The 19,742-nt window shown below is 34.1% G+C and overlaps 1 protein-coding gene across 1 annotated transcript in view; it reads right to left on the bottom strand.

The window, feature by feature from the left end:
- Positions 1 to 19,742, bottom strand: part of OSTN (osteocrin) — a 41,670-nt gene that overhangs the window by 12,669 nt on the left and 9,259 nt on the right. Inside the window, exons 2-3 of the mRNA XM_004745266.3 lie at positions 16,590 to 16,688; positions 14,116 to 14,330 (exon numbers count right to left, since the gene is read on the bottom strand). Coding sequence (XP_004745323.1) covers positions 14,116 to 14,330; positions 16,590 to 16,688 — 314 coding nt within the window. The remainder of the gene's footprint in view (positions 1 to 14,115; positions 14,331 to 16,589; positions 16,689 to 19,742) is intronic.

The raw sequence follows: 19,742 nt of genomic DNA, 5'->3' as shown, positions 1-19,742 counted from the left end.
TCACTATTTTTAAATTTAGTGGTATTTTTACTTTTTGTTTATTAATGACTTCTGCTCTAATGTTATGAGGATATTCTCCTATTTCATACTAAATTCTTTTTGTAGTTTTGTTTTTCACATTTATGTTCTTAATTCTTTTGAAATTGTATTTTTATTTATGGAATGAAACAAAGGTCTTTTTTATATTCATATTCAATTATTTATAAATGTTAGATTCAGCTTATTAAGTCTCATGGAATATCCTTTTGCAATTTTACTTTGGATTGTTTTGAATCTAAGGTATAAACAGGTCTGGAGAGATTTGAAATCTTAATGCTATCGAATCTTTCTATCTAAGATCTTTTCTTTAGGTTATCTGTCATGCCTTCTCAAGAATAATTGCAATTTTCTTCATAAAGACTTTCCATAGTTTATTGGATTTGTTGTTGTTGTGACACCATTTAAAAACATGTGCTGTAGGTTTTTTAATAGGTGTCCTTTACTTGGTTAAAAAAAAAAAGTTTCCTTATATTTCTTTTATTAGTTTATCAGTGATTTTGATCATGAATAGATGCTTAATTTTATTGAGTGCTTTTTCTGCATCTATTGAGTGATGTGGCTTTATTTCTTCAATCTATTAACGTTGTTAATTGACCTTCCAAAGCAAATCAACCTTATATTGTGTTTTTGTGATGAATTGGACAGGATAATGCTGTATTCTTCTTTTAATACATTACTTGAATTGTTTTGTTAATTTTTTTTTGTAGGAATTTGTATCTGCTCTCATTAATGAAATTGTCCTATAATTTTTTTTCTTGTTCTCTCCATATACGGTTTTGGTGATCAGATAATGCATTCTCATGAAGTGAGTTGAGGATTGCACCTTCTTTTTTGGTTATCTTATTGTTATTTAATTATATCATGGTGTGAAAATATGTTGCATATGGTAACCAGAACTTTAAAAATTTTAAGGCTTATTTTGTGGACTGGAACTTCATTGATTTTAATAGTTATTTCATGTGAATGTAAATTTTTTTCCCCAATTGTTGGTTACAACTACAACTTTTACTGATCCTGCTTATGACTTTGAGTTCCAAGGAAAGAAACCTAAGAATCAGAGTGTGGAGAATGTTCCTTAAAAACAACAGTCTGATTTGCCAGTACATCTTAAATGGGCAATAAAATGCTAGGCCCTGTCAACAAGGGCCTGCCCCTCCAGCAGCTTTGAGTAATATGTGGAAAGGGAAGATACGGTAATGGTTAATAGAGGATGTTCTTTTAAGTAGTTCAGTAATTTATTTTATTTTATATTTTTAAAGATTTCATTTATTTATCTGAGAGAGAGATAGAGGGAGGACAAACTCAGGAGAAGGGCAGAGGGAGAGGGATTAGCAAGCTCCCTGCTGAGCAGGGAGCCCAACACAGGGCTTGATCCCGAGACCGTGGGATCATGAGCTGAGCTGAATGCAGATGTTTAACTGACTGAGTCACCCAAGCGCCCCTTAAATAGTTCCATAATCTAGATTAGTAAAACATATTATTAAATTATTATACTATAAGCTTAGATGAGTACAGTAGCCAGGCTCCAACACGAACCCCAATAATATCACTATAATACAGTTTCCCTCTATACCGAGCAGGGTTGACCTCTGTAGCCAGCAGTATATTGTGACTGATGTGTGACTCCAAAGCTAAGTCATGAAAATATTGTAGCTTGCCCTGCTATTTTGGATCACTTACATTAGCGAAGTCATCTGCCTTTTCCAGAAGACACTCTAAGAGCCCTATAGAGAGGTTTATGTAGCAATTAACTAAAAGCCTCCTGCCAACTGCCAGTGAAGAACTAAGACTTCCTGCCATCAGCCATGTTGAGTGGGTCATTTTGGAAATGATTAATCCAGCCCTGGTATAGCCTCCAGATGACTGCAGCCCTAGCCAGCTTCTTCACGGAAACCCTTAGAGAGACCTTTAGCCAGATGCATTCAGACAAAAGTTTTCCGGATTCTGATGCACAGAAATTATGTGAGAACATCAATGTTGATTAGTGTTTTAAGATATCTAATACTGTGAAATTCGAAATGCTCTGGAATTCCACAAGAGAAGAGATCACATCTAGTTTGGGGGTTCCTGGAAGAATTTATGGAAAATGTGGAAACAGTAAAACAAATGATGGTCCCAATCTTGGTTATTGCAATTTATAATTAAGGCATAGAATTAAGTAATGACTGAACGAGGGGGCACCTGGCTGGCTCAGTTAGAAGAACATATGACTCTAGATTTCAGCGTCTTGAGTTCAAGCCACGCACTAGAGATAGAGATTACTTAAATAAATACATAAACTTAAAAAAAAAAAAAAGAAGAAATCACTATAGGAGGACAGCTATAACTATATGAACTTGGAAAGGAGGACTGATGTATGAGGACAAGCTAAAATGAAGGACTCAGCAAAGCCCTGTAAAGAATGAAAAAGCATTATCATCAAAGTCCAAAGAGTTGTGTTTAAAACAGAAAATTAGCCTTTTAAATTCAATTCCAGAATATCAGGATGAGGGACCACAATAAGTCTGAATGATGATGTAGTTTTTAGGGGCCAATATACAATGTCCCCTCCACCACAGAGTCCACATTCAGAAACAATAAAGAAATAAGCTATGATCAATGCATGAGAATCATGATGTCATTTTTATTAGTGATCCGACTGAACATAGGATGTGGTTTTACCACTTGCATTTGAAAGGGCTTCTTTCTATTTCCTGCATGGATTAGACCAATTTATATCACTAGTCATGGTTATCATGTAGCAACAGGAAGAAAGGCAATCAATGAAATATGCTTGACTCTTCCACAATAACTTGCCTGTTAGATAAATGACTGCTTTCTCTTCCAGAAGGGAGTGAATCAAGGGTAAGACAAGAAGTTAGTCTTTCCCTACCTGGAGTTCCTGTACATGTAAATTTGTGGCTTAATAAATGGGATCTGTTTAGGAAGATGGAAGAAAGTGCTACTCTTTGCTTAGCAGAAAGTTGATGTATGACTTGGAATTCTATTTCAAAGTAGTAATTCAATTTTAAATGGATTCTGTTAAATTTATGATGATGGTGCTTACTAAGCATAATGTCACCTTCTAAAGTATTATCCCAAGGAATGGGTGGAAACAAACCATGAGCACTGGAATAAATAACGAGATTGAGGTTTTTGTAAGGTAACATAGGCATGCTTGATTTGGAAATTGCCGTAAAGCACTAGGATAAGGCGTAGGGGGTCTTCATTTGCTTGGCTCATGAACCTCTGTGGAGGTCTAATGAAACTTTCAGAACTTCTACCCAGCAAATAGATTTACACAAAAATATCTTCTAGAATCTTCTTTTGGGGATGGGAGTAGATAAGGTACACATCAAAGCCTATCCATGGAATCAATATTGCTGAGAATCAATATTGGAGAAGGTTTTAAACTCATTCAGATACTAGTTAGGGTAGGGAGCAAAGGCAAAGGGACAATCTCAGTCTGTGGTATTGAGCTGCAGTGATGAGAGGCCAGCAACAGAGAACAGTTATGAACAATGGCCCTGGATCATTATGCTTGAGAGCATCTTCTATTACATAGCCAGGCTTTTCAAGTAGGAGGAAGGAAGTAGGGAAATGACACACCATTCTTTGAATCATTTTCTTGAATTTCTTCTCTGAAATGGAGCCCATTTTGAACTATATCTTTTGGGCATCACCAAATAAGAGCTGGAAAGGAATAGCAAAAACCATAAGATTTCTAGATTGGCTTAGGTCTGTAGCATTGCTTCTCAATTAATTAGGAAGGAATGTGAAATGTTAGGATTTTTATCTTTAATCTTTGGGACTGTCATCAAGAAGGGCAATCATATCTGACATGAAACTGCATTTGCAATTCTCAACTGTACTCTGAATTTAATGTCTGGCTTAGGATAGAAACCCATCTATCATTGGTATAAATTTTCTAAAACTATTTATTTAATGCATACATTCTAAGTGAACCTTGCTGTTCCAGTTCTTGGATAGGTGCCTTTTTGATGCAGAACTTTAATTTCTTCATCAGAAGAACTATTTATCTGGAAAGTCAATGGACTTGGACTTAAACATCTAACATTCTAGCTGATAATCTCAGGAAAATCATTTTTTTCTGCCTGAAAATATGCAAATAAAATGAGGATAATAATATCTTCTTAGGGAGTTATAGGGATTAGAAAAAAAATATATACCAGGATGTTAAAATGGGATTTTTTTTTCTATCTTAGTTTTGGCTGTGACCTCAAAAAGCTGAGGAAAAACAGAAGTAGGTGGCAAGCATTTCTTCTTGCATTCCAAAGTGAAACACTAGACTCTTGCAGTTGTTGAAAAGGGGTTTCCTAAATACTGATTATCCCAAATTGAATCCAATAAGAGGATAGATGTAGATAGAGTAGGTGAAGAAGGAGAATTTCTGTGGAATGAATTATTGGAGAACAGTGATAATTTTCCTCCTCTTTCCTCTTCTAGGGTGTGGGGGAGACTTCGAAAAAACAATTTAGATGCCTTGACATATGCCCATGGAAGAGGGCAGGCCTGAAAGAACAGCGTCAGTGAAATCTCAAGGGCAAGAAGCTGTGAGAGTTCGCTCCAGACAAGAATGAAGAGATGGGAAAAAAAAAAAAAAAAAAAAGAATGAAGAGATGGTAACATAAGGAACCATTTCAGTTTGTGACTGGAACCAAAGCAGTGGGTTTTCTGTGGAGCAGAGGCAGAGCAAGCTTGTGGATAGAGTTGGCCTTATGTTCACTATAAAAAACACCTTCCCTGAGGGCCTTGCTGCCAGGGGTGATGGTGAGGTGACCTCATCAGGGTGCTGGTGGTGATGTCATTTGAAGAAGTTGGGAAGGGAAGATGAGGATGAGGGGCAAGCTGACCTACCAGGGGAGAGCATTGCAAGAAGGAAGGATATTTATATGGATGTTCCTGATGGGGGTTATGTGATGACTGCTCCTCCCCCCAAAATAGCCCATGATAAGGAATCAGCTTTGAACATTTGCTGAGGCCAGAGAGCAGTAAAGCCAGGGTATAAGTCTCATTCGAGTCAGAGTTTTCTTTACCTCTCTGCACTGCCATCCTCAAGACCAGGGAAGCAGGAGGCAGCCCACTGTCCTAGGGGAAGGGGCAAGAAGAAATTGACTACAAGCAACCCCCTTCCCATTGCAACCTCACAACTTGAATGGGGCCTAAGCAGGGAAGAAGAGAAACTTTAATTATATTTATGGTTTGGGCTAAGATGTAAGAATAGTTATTTGAATGATTGATATATGGTTGTTTTGTAATAAAAACGGCAAGAGGGGTCTTTCTTATTTCAGTGGGACCAGTGGAGCCATAGTACCTGCCCTTATTTTTATCTAAGAGGTAGGAAGCAGCTCCTACTGAATGGGTTAGAATGCATGTAGGTGGGGATTAAAACTGTTTTTCTGAGTATGTCTCATGCAGTCCTTCTCTTTGAAGTAAGTGGTTATAATAACAGTGTACTGGAGCAAAGTTTATTGACCTGAATCTGTACAATGTGCATAATTACAATGAATGTAATTACACTTCCGTCTCGCTTGCCAGAGTCAATCTCTGCCTTTTCTCATTTGACTTTTAGTCCAGGAGGCTAACCTGTTTGGAAAAGATAAAAATTCCTCTGGTCTCTGGCTTCAGTTTGGGTCAGGCAATGGGCAACCTTGGAAAGAGACTAGAAGAACAGAGGAAGTGAGATCGGGATAATTCCCCCTGCCGCCCGCCTTGCCAAGTCACGTCCCCCAGTGAAGGTCACGCCTTCTCTCAACCCATTTAACTGTTCAGGACTGTCTCTTGGACTTCTGCAAACCTCTCTTCCTTGTCTCTTTAGACCCAGGTCTCAGGCTGTTGCACCTTCTATTACAATTCCCCTCTACTCAGTCTTTTGTAAAAAATCCTGTTGTGAGCAAACTCTTCTCAAATTTTCCATTTTTAAATGTGCTGCCTGTTTCCTGCAGAAATCCTAACTGACAAAATAATGCTGACCTCAAGATATTAATGAGAGAATTCAAGCAGTAAGAGTTATGAAGATGTTTATAGTAAGTAAATACAAATAATGAGTATTGTTTTCTTTTCCACAAGGTATTCTCAGCATTGCATGAAGGAGTGAGGGAAAAAAGTTTTTAGAGAAATTCCAGGCCAGTTATTAGCATCCTCCAATATTAAAAGGCCATTCATATAGTAGATGCTATTTTGCCCAGGATATAATCAGAGCTGCTCATTTTATTTGCATAAATGAGAAAACCATTCATTAACTGCAGGCTTTAAACAAATGAACTGAATGAGGAAAATACTTTGGACTTCAAAGCATGGTTAACTTTGCCCTGAGAATTAATTTGCACATCCATTTGATTAAGAAGCTGGTGTCAAATTGAGATAGAAAAAAAGTTAAGCACCATACAAAATAGGAACCAATAGGTGGTTCCTTGCATCATTTTAATATGATCTGAAATAGACTTTGTTCTGTTTTATCTTTTTCATGATTGTTTTTGTTTTTATTTTCCCCCAACAATTCATCTTTCCATTTCCATCTCTTAGGAAGTTTTTCAAAAACAAAGTGTAAAATTTTCTTTTCTGAATACTTTACAGTAATTGAAAATAAAATAATGTGTGTCATTTGCTTGAATGTTAGAGTTTTTAAATATGGAATTGTATGCCAATATAATTCAGGGATCCATACGTGTGATGCGAAAATGTTACATCTTTGGTTTCATTACCCTCTAACTGAAATATAGCAATTCCTTCACTTATGAATGCAGGGAACAAATCACAATAATATCAGGAGTACCTAGACCTTTGTTACAAATAGAAATCACGGATATATTCAGATTTCATTTGTTGTAGATATTTTGAAATTGCTTTTATGTTCAGCACTACTTGAAATGATTGTTTTTTGGACTTGTCTCTTAGAACTTATTATTCTATGGATTAACAAGTAAGCATATATGTTATTATATACTAATTAACTTTACATTTTTTGATAATTCTATTTCTATATATTGGTAATCTTTGAATTCTTTTTTTTAATGAATATTATCCACTTAAGAACAATAATATGAGAAGTAGTCCATAGGTTTCACCAAGCTACCAAAGTGGTCCATGACCCAAAGAAGTTTATGAGTCCCTGGATTAGGGGATGGATGAAATCTTGGGGCTTCAGTATGAAAATGGATCTTGGACCTATGCTCTTCTGTGGGTGATTACGAGAAAGTAGAGAATGCATGCCTGAGAAGGATACAATTTGAAGGGATACACATGAAAACCATGGATGTTTAAAAGCCACAAAGAAAGTGTGAACACTCATGCAAACTCATGTTAAAGTAATATGATAATTCTTAATTTTGTGAAAATTCCAAAAATAAATAGGAAAGAGGTTAAAGGTCCCTGTATTAGTGGACCAAGGCAATTGTCTCAAATATGATAACAGAGCAGCAAATAACCTTACATATGACTCTCCCGAGCAAAATTGCTATAATTTTTATGCACTTTTTATAAATTGGTGCAAAACTCTAACCTATGTCTTTTTATACAAAATATGGAAAAATACATATTTTTGTCCTGTCACTTTATTATACACATTTCAATGATACAAAGATGTTTTTGTAACAGATGATTGAAATTTTAATCTTCAATCTTGAGTTATCATTATGTCTTGAAAAACCTAAAATTGTTTTCCAATTAAAACTCAAGAAGGTGTAGAGAAATATTTTATGCAAGAATATATTTATTTTCCATTATTTCCCACCTTCCTAATATACAAACCAAATTTAATATTTACTTTGAGGCCAAGAATGGAACCCTTATTAAAAAAAAAAAAATCTTGTAAAAAACTTCCCACAAGATGTGCCCTTTGAATTTAATTTGAAAGATTAAAACATGAGCTATTGAAAATAAAAATATAAAATGCAAAAGTAACATATCTACATAAGAAAATTATTAATATGTATACATCATTCTAAATAAATTCTAAATAGAACAATCCTGACATTGGAGCTCACCTTTGTTGCTATGCCAGTGAGTACAGAAAAGCCTAGTCTCTGTATTCTAATTTCAGAGGTGAAGCAAGATTAAACAGTCTAGCTTAAGGGAAATCCTCAATTTTTCAAGCTCATGGGGAAACTACTGTACAAATGTATTAGTTCTACTTAACTCATTTCTAACTTCTGGAAGTAGTCAGAAGTAAAGGTAGAACAAAAAGGTAGAACAAATTGAAAACTACGATATTTGACCTTCTAAGATCATCAGTTACTCAACTAAAATCCTTTCTTGCTTTATACACATTGGATGTAGCAGTCATTGTCTAGCTTGAGAGATACTGATCGAGTTTATATGGGTTTTCCATAGTTTTGAAATGGCAGTTTTTGAACATGGCTTTTGAACACAGCTTTCCTGTGGGACCCCAAATCTCCTTCCCAAGTTCACTTCTTATCCTGCTTCTTATCTGTATCTGATACTAAGCCCACACCATGCTATTAAGCCCTTGCAAGAATGTGCCTCACAAGAACATTCAAGCCTGTGAACCATCTCTTTGATGAGTTCCTCTCCACAGAATAGTTGTTCTTAATCCACTTAACCTTTCAAAAGCAGTACTAGTTATTTCAGTCAAAATTTATTATTATTGCTGAATATGAAAAACTATCTTTTTTTTCTTCTAGAAAATTATTGAAAAACACACATCATCTACTCAAATAGTGCTTCCCTCTGTTCTATTTGTTCCCACTGAACTTTCATTAGATTAATATATATATTATAATCTCTCATTCTGTCCTCCATCTCTTTTGATATATTCTTCTTATATGATGAATTCATTTACTGTTTGGCCAGATCTAATCTGCTATTTCTCTCATTGCATAGTGTTTTGTTTTTCTCCTTCATTTTATCATGGGATATTTCAGACATCTGCCAAATAGAATTGTATAAAAAGCTCCCAAATATCCCTCATTCTACGTCAACAGTCATCAGTTAGGCAAATCTTGCTTCCTCCTTTCCATTTTCATTCCTATACTATTTTGAAGCAAGTCCAAGGTAAATACTTTCAATTAAACTTTTAAATGAGAATCTCTCTCATTTTTAATGTGACCACAGTACCATTTTCATATTTAAAATTACACTATAATTACTTCAAGTTGTCAAATAGCCCTTCTTCACATTCACAATTGTGTCTTACAAAATTATTATTATTTTTTTAATGTGACTGGTTAATAAATGCTTTATTCTGCTTTAATCTTTAGGATGTCCTTTCCCCTCCATCCCTTTCTTTTTCTTCAAAACCTTGTAATTCATTTATTGAAGAAGCTGTATTATTCATCTTGCAATTTCGTATAGTCTGACTCTTGCTGACTCCTTACAGTGTCTCTGAAGAGAAAACGAGTGAGGGGAGGGGCGGAAGCACAAGCAGACTCCCCACTGAGTGAGGAGCCATGGTGGCTCCCTCAATCCCAGGGCCCTGAGATCCTGACTTAAGCAAAATCAGACACTTAACCAACTGAGCCGCCCAAGTGCTCCCAACTTGTCATTTGTAAATAAACATAGTTTTACTTCTTTCTTTGCAATTCTTATGTCTCCAAATGTTTTCTCCTATCTTAACGCATTTTTGAATTGTAGCAAAAATAATAGGTATGATTTTCCTATTCCTCACTTTAAACTTCCAGTATATGTCACCATTAGGTTAGACATTGGCTTTGGGTTGAGGTATACACATACACACATACACACACCATATTAAGGAACTATCCATCAGTTCTCATTTTGTGGTACTTTAAAAAATATAATAAATGTTAGATTTTGTCAAATGCCTTTTCTGCAGATTCTTTTTAGCGGATTCTGTTTATTAACTTCATATCTATAGTTTTTGCATTGATATTCATATATGAGATGAGCCTAAAATTTCATTTTTAAAATGTAATGTTGTGATTTAGGGATTAATATTATATTTATATCAGGAAATGTACTTGGAAAGTTTACTTGGTTTACTAAGATCTGAAAAGGGAAAATAACCTTAGGGGTATTTGATAACTTAAGATTTGGTAAAATTCTTCCATGGAAATATTTAGGTCTGCTTTCTCTTAGCAAGCTCTTAAAAAAAAAAAAAATCTCCATGATAATTAAGCTATTTATCTTTTTGGGAGTCAATGTTTATAAATGATATTTTTCCAAAATTTTATCCTTTTTGTCCAGGTCTTCAATTTATTTATATACAGTTGAGCAAAGTTGTTCTCTTTTTTAAAGATTCTCTATTTTGGTTTTTCCATCTTGTCATTTCTAATTTTGTGAATTTGCTTTCTACTTTTTTCTTAATTAGATTAGGTTAACTAGTGGCTTATATTTTTCTTGATTTAAGAAACATGGCTTTACATTTGATTTCTTTTATCCTGTGTTTTGCTTCACAAACTTTGATTTCAACTTTTGTCATTGTTCCTAGTTTCTGCTCTTTTTTTTTCTCCCCTGGCTTTTCTTGACTTATTTTGTTGTTCTTTCTAGATTTTTTTGTGTGTCATTTGCTTTATCTTAACTTTTTATTTTTATCGGTATAATAATGGTTTTTATCTGGTATTTTCTTTATCAGCCCCTAATGTTACATTTTCATTATTATTATTTTCAATAAAGTATGTAATTTTATTTTGTATTCTTCTTTGACTCAACCGCTATTTAACGATACAGTTTATACTTCCTAGATAAAAGCGCTTCTTGTTTTCTGGTTTTGTTACTAAGTTCTAGTTTATTATATTTCAGTTAGTGAATGATTTTTTAGTGTATCTGTTCTTTAGAATTTCTAGAAGGTTTATCATCTCAGATACAGTAAATTTTGTAAATACATCATACGTACTTGAGAAGAATCTATATTTTTTTATTATTGAAATTCAGATTTCAAAGTATATTTACAAATTCTATTTTAAGGATTACATTATATATGTCTTCTATAAATTTTAAATATATAATCTGCCTTGGATTTTAAGAAATGAATTAAGTATATTTTTAATATGTTTCTATTTTTCTAGCACTCCCTGCAGTTTCTCTTTGATAAATATTGGTGCAGTCTTTTAAATTTTTTAATTTAATTTATTGTTTATTTATAATCTATTTTAATTTAATTTTCCTGATACAATTTGTCCATTCTTTTATTGCCAGCTTTTCTAAATATCTTTATTTGTAGTTCTATATTTTAAACACAGAAAAGTGTTGGGTTTACTTTATCAGACAATCTGAAAATACTGGCATTTTAATAGGCTAGTTATATCTATTTACATTTATTAATATAATCAGTATTTTTTGGACTCTATCATATTTTAAGTGTTATATTTATATATGTTATATATATAATATGTTATATGTTATTTATATATGTTATATATATATAATATGTTATATTTATATATGCTGATATTTTATATGAAGTTTTTCATATGTCATTTTTATGCTTTTATAGGAAAGTTTTGTTTTTTGTTCTAATGATTTTTATACTGATATTTTATATGAAAACCTTGGTCTTTGTTCTTTTCAGTTGTTTTCTTTTATTCTTTAGTAAAATATTCAGTAAGTTTAGTTTGTAATCTTTTTCTTTCCTTCTTCTCCATGTCTCCAAGCAACTATTTGTAGTGATAACTATGATTCCCAGTTAGTAACCATGAAACAATCAAGACTCATTCTAAATTGTAAATGTTCTCACTATTGTTCCTTAACTGTTAGAAATTTGATGGAACTGTGTTGCCAGATGGATCTGTGTAATCATAGCATGCTGTACTCTTCTTTGCAATTGTCATTTCACTTTAATTCCTCAGTTACACTCACCCCAATTCTTATAATGGTATCTCTCCAGTCATTTCGTTCAAGAAACTCATCTAGCAGCTTTCTCAAGAAGTGCTCATGGGAACAATATTCCCTAATTTTTAAATGCTTATAACAGCTTATTCATAGCCTTTATTTGTGAAAATCTGTTTACACGGTTATTAAATGCTTGCCAATCTCCCTTTTTTCTTACAAACTGAGCTATGTCAGATAGATTATATCTCCTAATATGGTCTCCCCTTATGATTGTAAGAAGTTGTAAGGATGAAACCTCAGTGTAGATGATACGTATTTATGATATTAATGCTTGTGTACTTGGTAAATATGCTATGTATTTATGCTATTATAAATTTATATTTAAATATTTACATATAAGATCTACATGTTGACTTTTCAGTTATTTAATAGACTATGTTAGAAGACCCAGGAGTCAAAGAAATCACATTTATTAGAAGACACAATATTTTTTCCTCTAAAATTCCACTGATTCCTTGGAATTGTCTTGCCTTCTTTAGATACTGTACCTATAAACATATCTCTTCTTGCTTTGCATTATAATTCATTAAAATATTTTGATATTTCTTATTGGAGTGTGATTTCTTCGAGAGAAAGAGATTACACTTTCCTCCTGTTTTTCCACCAGAGCCCAACACAATGCCTAGATTAATAAGTGGATCTGATTTGTATGTGTTTAATTGAAACAGGGCCTGAATTTCAAAATACAGGCAAAGGATTATTTTTCAAGTATAGGTGTGATAAATTATAGTCTCCAAGTGGTGATTTTATTTCCTCAGGTAGCTTGGAGACTCTCAAAAGAGAAATCTAGCAAATTGCATCCAGTATGAGGAATCTTGGAGCCCAGAGAAGTCAAGGGACTATGAACACACCATGGCAAGTCCCAGAGCTCCAAGTAAGAGGTGAGACTGGGGCGAAGACATGGACGCAAGTGCATGACAAAATGGGGTGCCAGATGTTGGAATTCTTTGTAGGGTTTGCTGAGGAGTTTTCTTTCATCTTGTAAACAATAGGAACATTTCACCAAAAGATTATAGTGTTAAATGATCCCCCTGGTAGCAGAGCAGAGGATACATTGGTGCTAAAGAGGTAATCATGATGGTAGAAGTGGAGATGAAGAAAGACTGGATGACAAAACAAATGTGAAAAAGAAAATGTAGGCCAGAATTAGGAAAGCCTTAAAGGGAAAATATATTTTGGAGATATTTGAAATACAAAGCAAATAGGATATGAAGAATTTCATGAAAAATGGGATGTTTAAAGTAAGCAAAAGGATTCCTAGTAAATTCCTCAGATTCCTGGCCTTGGTCGTTGGGTGGTCTCTTGTGCCTTTGCTAATATCAAATGTATGGCATTAGGAACAAAGACTAAGGAGGCAGAAGATGAATCAAGATCAAAACAACTGCTTTAAGTTGCTGATAGTTACACAATGATTAAAGGGAGATTTAATTACTCTAATTCTATTATAATAACAGCTTACAAAGTACTCATTTGAGTTTTTATAGAGGTTAAATAATTATCCCCGTTTTACAGATGAATAGGCTGAGGATCACAGAGAGTAAGATTTTTATACAAGTCATATGGCTAGAAATGATCAGAAATTTGATTTAAATGCACGTTTTCTGACTCCAAGTCCTGAGAGAACTTCACTACGTCTCAGTATTTGAGAGTGGGCTCATTCACATATTTGACAGCTTTGTATCATAGGTGAAAATAGAAATGGAATTTTGGTTACCTCTGTTAAATTGAGGACTCGAGTGGCTATAACATTTATCCCATAATACACACATTTCCCCCTCATCTCCCAATGCGGTAACGTCTTATAATGACTATTTCACATTTGCATGCAATGGAAGCTTCCTTAGGAAGGTATGACAAAATATTAATGCATACTGTAGCAGTCATTTTCCTTCCTAAATCATTATTTTCAAAATCATACTTTTAAATTCACAAGTTAGCTAAAATCCTGTCAAATATGTTTACCTACAAAGTTTTCATTATATTTTTAATGTGGAATTCTGTTTCTGAAGTTATAGCAGAAGAATTAAAAAATAAAAATATTCGGGGCACCTGGGTGGCTCAGTGGGTTAAAAACCTCTGCCCTCGGGTCATGGTCCCCGGGGTCCTGGGTTCGAGCCCCATGTTGGGCTCTCTGCTCTGTGGGGAGTCTGCTTCTTCCTCTCTCTCTGCCTGCTTGTGATCTCTGTCTGTCAAATAAATAAATAAAATCTTAAAAAAATAAAAAAATAAAAAAAAATAAAAATATTCTTCATCCAAGAGTTCACTTACCTCTGTTTACCTTTATGATCGACAGAGCCAGCAGAGAGTCTGTCCAGGGGAGACCCAAAACCCGAGAAGCTCCTTTTCTTCTTTGTTTCAATTACATCATTCTCCAAAGACACAAGTTCATCAAGAAGCAAGAGTTTTGCTGCCAGATTAGTAGCTGATTTCTCTTTCCTGACTGTGGATGGTGACTGCACATTTATGACTCCAGAATCAAAAGCCTATAGGGCAAGAAAGGTGATTCCATTTGTTCAGGAAAAATCCTCAAAATGTATATCATCTGCATTTGGGTTTTGCTATCTTTAGCTGACATGCCTGTCATGAAACTTGATTTTTTGTAGATTTATGTCCCAAGAAAAAACTTCTGAGGACAAAAATGTGTTCGGATGAGGTATATCTAAACACAATTAAAACAACACACATAGACACAGATGCACACACCCACGCAAACATCCAAGAGAAAGGGAAAAACCACAGACCTGCCTCTAAAATTTAGTACATTAACTAATCATTCTTTTAGATTCTTTCCCAGTAACAGCTGCATTTTTCCTTAACATTCCCATAGCACTTTACCTCTCTTTCATCATTGTATACATTACATTTTCCCTTATATTAGATTAGTTACAATATATTTGTATTACTTATTAGATTGTGAGTAACCTGAGGGCAATACCTATGTCTAATTAATCTTTTAAGCCAGTATTTTGCTCACAGTTAGTACTCAGTAAATTTCTGAATATTTACTGAATGAATTTTGAAAATGCAAATGTCAGTTATCTTTCACCAGTAATTCACACCTTATTGATTCAAGCCATTAAGTACCCACTGTGTACCAGGTTCTGCATTAGACCTGAGGGATACAAAAATGAACAAAATCCAGGCTCTGCCCTTAGGAAGCTTACCATCTCTCCATGTGATGTATTACCAAACGTTAATGAGTGTCTACAGTGAGTCAGAACTATCCCAACGACTGTCCTCCCACATAAAATTTCTTGTTTGTTACAGATATTGCCACTTCGCACTTCATTCAGGACATAAAAGTGTAGGTGTCACTTATGAAGTCTGTTTTTTTCCTTTTCTAAGCCTGATCACAGCATTAAAAAAAAAAGTTCCTATTAACGGTCTCTAGTCATTGTGGAGTCTGGGGGCTCTTGCTTCTTTCCTAAGAAAGTGAGAATATGGCCCTGTGGGAAGAAACTTGCTCCAGGGACCTCCTCCCTGCTTCCCTGTTAGTCACATTCCTCCTCGAGCCAGACTCTTAGTCTTGGAAAGACTCTTTTTCTTCACTTCCTGTCTTTCTTCTTGGATTATTTCTTCCATTCTATTTCTATGTTCTTCATTTTCCCCAGTAAAATGAAAGAGTGGCATTTCCAGACCTTTTCATCATGGGCTTCAGCAACTCTCTTGTGAAATACATACAGTCTGACACGGAGACCCAAAGCGATGGAGTCTAATGTTCCCTAAACCAATCAAACTTGTGCTAAGTCTGGTCAGTTCTTCCCAGTAAACCTCTCTTGCTCTTTCTGATTCCCTTCAGTAGTGAGTCATATGAGCTCCCCTTTGCTGCTTAGTGCATGTACACTCTTAATGACCTCATAACCTGCTTCTCTACCCCATCGTCCCTTTTCTCTTTTGCCGGAAGCTAATTATCCCCAACACACTCTCATCCAGTAGAACGAAAATCAGAAATCTCGCATAGCTCTTGTTATTTAAAATGTAGACTCCACAGGGTCCACAAACTCCTCTTAAAACCTCAACGTCTATCACTCTCCTACCTATGCTTGACAACAATGAAATTGGGGAAGGGAAAGACGCTGTAGTCATGAGAAAGAAACTTTAAAGAGCAGCAGACAATTTTCAAAGAGCAAAGATGGGAGATCTTTTATTATCTCTCAGCACATCCTCCAAAATGTCTGCTTCCATTCTTCCAACTCCTGCACATAGAAAATCGAGTTTGATCCCTTTTAAAGATAATCTTAATCCTCTGGGGGTAAAATCATGGAACTCAAGTAAAACACACTTCAGATTCTTACTTGTTTTTTGTGAAATACAGAGAATACTTTCTAACAAGATCAAATGAGCCAAATTAACATTTCTCTGTCTAGAGAAGTCCGGGTATTTATTTTTCTTTGTACTTTAGTCATGGCAGCAAGAAAACATTTGTATAGTCATACAAAGTTTGGCCAAAGCAACTGATTTAATTAAATATATGGTTGAAATGATCATGAATTTTCTTGTAATGCTTTTTCGTTCACGGAATACACATCTTTATTGCTTCCAGCTTATTTTTTGATATTCAGATAACTGGCCTTCACTGAATTTATAGGGAGGTCAAATCAATAGAATAAAAATGTATCTATTTCCTTGATTTTGTGTTATCAAGGCATCTCTCTATTTGTCAGCAACACCTACTTCTGACACTAGTAGAAATGGCTTATGTTCATAAAAAATACATGGTCCCTTAAGCTAATTTTCATTACCTCTGTTGCTACATCCACTGAGTGTACTTTTCCTGAACTCCACAGCATCAACGTCACAGCCAGAATAAAATGTGCGTTTGCCAATCTCCAGTCCGGCATCTGAGGGTCACATACATCAGGTCAACATTTATTACTTTGGCATATAAAGATAGAAAACAAAAGCTCCAGTAAAGCTTGTTAGTTGCAGGTGATAAACCAAATTATTCAGCTTCTAGGTGCTGGAGTACATCTCTGCAAAACTTAAATAATACTTAATAGAAACTGTCAGTCTCCTGGAATGAATTCTATTAAGGCTTCATTTCCATGGAAACCTAGGCTGGGGTTGTATAACTATAATCATAATTTGAACTAGCCAAAGTCTGAGAAATCTGGTTTGTATAATCTTATTCTTTAACTAATCCAAGAATTATAACCTCATATATCCAGGGGAAATGTATGAAATTGACCAGGTATTAGAAAATAAGGTCCAGTGAGGTCTGTGTGAATCTGAGAAAATGCACTGTGTCTAAAAGCATTTACATTCACAAATTCAAAAACACCACATATCCAATAGGCAAATATATTTATGTTCTTGTGTTATATAAGGATTTTTTAGATTCAAATGGTTCAAAAAGGAATATATTTTCAACATAATATATAAATGAGAGATTACCATTTGAAATACTTAAAAACTGATATATACAATTTTAAAAATAAGAGTGAATTAACGATTAATTAAAAACAGGACAAAGTTATGAATAGGTTTTTCATGGAAAAGAAAATAACCTCATGGAAAAATAAGCATCCAAAAAGACATCATCCAAAATCACATACAATTATTTAATGCAAAAAAAGAGAGACATACATCGGATTGGCAAAAATTCAAAGTGAACGTTGTGAATGTTAAAATGGTGTTTGGAAACAGAAAAACACAAGTGATGCTGGTGGGGTTGGAAATGAATGCAATCATTTGGAAAAAATTAGACAATATCCAGAAAAGTTGAAAATAATAATGTTCTACTTATAACCTATTTATTTTACTTCTTGATATATACTCCAAAGGAACTCTTACATGTTTTTATGGAGCTATATATATATCTTTACCTATATCTCTATCTATCTATCGATAGATGATAGTTAGATAGATAAAAACTAAGTCCCGGGGCACCTGGGTGGCCCAGATATCTATATCTATATCTATAGATCTATATCTATAGATATATCTATATCTCTATCTATAGATATCTATCTATATCTCTATAGATATAGATAGATAGATGATAGATAGATATAAATCTATAGATATATTTTAAAGCAGTTATGTCTAAATAACACATTTGTTACTTCCGTGTACTAATCACAAAGATATGTAATCCATACATTTATGATTTTTTATATTAAAAATCACTATATAGATAATTAAAGTGAATCTATGGTCTGTATTGGGTCTGCTAGATGCCAGTTTGACTGCTGGAAAGGGGAGGCGTTGCCCTGTTTAGGGAAGATCTCAGGCTGTGGGTTACAATACAATAGGCTTGACGTCACCACTTGGTACATGGTATGGAAAAAGTCTCCCCCCACAACCTGCCAACCAGGTCATACATTATGAATTAGAAGTTTCAGGAAACTTTTATTTCCAAAAAAAAAGTCATTTGGAAAGCTGCTGGGATCAAAAAGGATGGGCTGCTTAGATGGATCTGAGGAACTGGATTTGAGTCTCCTTGTGGCTTTAGTATTAGTGGTATTGGATGTGCGATACTTCATCTAACTGAGCTTTGTTTTTAGTATTCATGAAGCAAAGAGTAATTCTCACCTCCAAAGAACTTTGATAGGATTCTACTGATTTGTGTAAACTTATTTAGCTTGTAATATATTTATCATTTTAAGTGAAAGAACACTGATGAGGTATTACTAAGTATTTCTTTAGTAACTACATTTGCTTTGGTGTGACCCAAGATTTTTTTATGACTTCCTTATAATTCTGTTACTGTGAAATCTCATTGTAGATTTGGCAATAAAATGTTGTAACATTGTAAATTTGTTGTAAACAAAAATTGTTGTAAAATTGTAAAATGTTGTAACATTGTAGCAATAAAGACTATCTGCTAGAATATAGACAAATAAGTGTTTTCTTATAGACAGGGTTGCATCTGTGTGAACGGTCTCTATTAAAGTTTAAAATAAAAATGTATTTTAGCGATGTTGATAACATTTATCAAATATAATTTCAGTTTTCATGTTATGTTGTCTAAACTTAGTTCTTCAGTATGCCACCAATAAATATTTTGGGCTCTTGTAATGTCAATCACTAGTTACTTCTCTATATGCCACCCTTTCTAGAAGGGTGCAGTAAATTCTCTGTTCTCTTTCAGACAAATTGATAAATGAGCTGAGTATTCTTATAAGTATCAAAAAGTAATAAATCATGTAGATGACTCTATATTGAGAGAGTAGAAAAATAACAAGAAAGAATACAACAGTTATCTGGTAAAAAGATGAACAAAAAGTGCATTACCTATTCTTTAGAACATGTGTCACAGAATTATATTTTTTTCCCTTCTGATTATGCTGATGTCTCTTTAACTTTCTTCAATGTAAAGGAAGATCTATCAAAACTTTAATTATTTTTAAAATGATTTCATATTTCTGGCATATCTTTATTTCTTAAAAATAGCTCTTTCATTCAAAGATAAAGTACAATTGTGATGTTTTCCTCCCTCAATTTTTTTTATCACGTTGAAAACAGTTTACAAAGTGTAAAACTGCCCAGTTTTATAAGCCTTGCCATGCGGATTTCCTTTAACTATTTTTATGTATGTTTCACAAACCAGGTTTCTCTTCATTTCTTCAATATTATAAATGGCACAGGATGATGGACATTTATAATATTGATGATTATGTTTGAGGCATATATTTTTGTGCTTGGGTGTATACAGGAAAAAAGTTGTAATGTATCATCTTACAGATAACCACATCCTGATTATTTGGATAGGGGGATGTAAAAATAAGTGCCGAGTTTAAATACACACATTTAATGGTTTAAACCCATGCCTGTAGCCAGTTAACCAAAAGGCCAAGTTCCTAAATATGGCAGTTGGTACACTAATGAAAACAAACACCCTGGCACCTGCCACACAAAAGACATTTGATTAACTCGTTGAAACTTGATTGCCG

The sequence above is a fragment of the Mustela putorius genome, unplaced genomic scaffold (genome assembly GCF_011764305.1).
Source record: "Mustela putorius furo isolate JIRA1106 unplaced genomic scaffold, ASM1176430v1.1 tig00003834_pilon_pilon_pilon, whole genome shotgun sequence".
In the NCBI taxonomy this organism is placed as follows: domain Eukaryota; kingdom Metazoa; phylum Chordata; class Mammalia; order Carnivora; family Mustelidae; genus Mustela; species Mustela putorius.
This window is presented reverse-complemented; position numbering and strand designations above follow the sequence as displayed.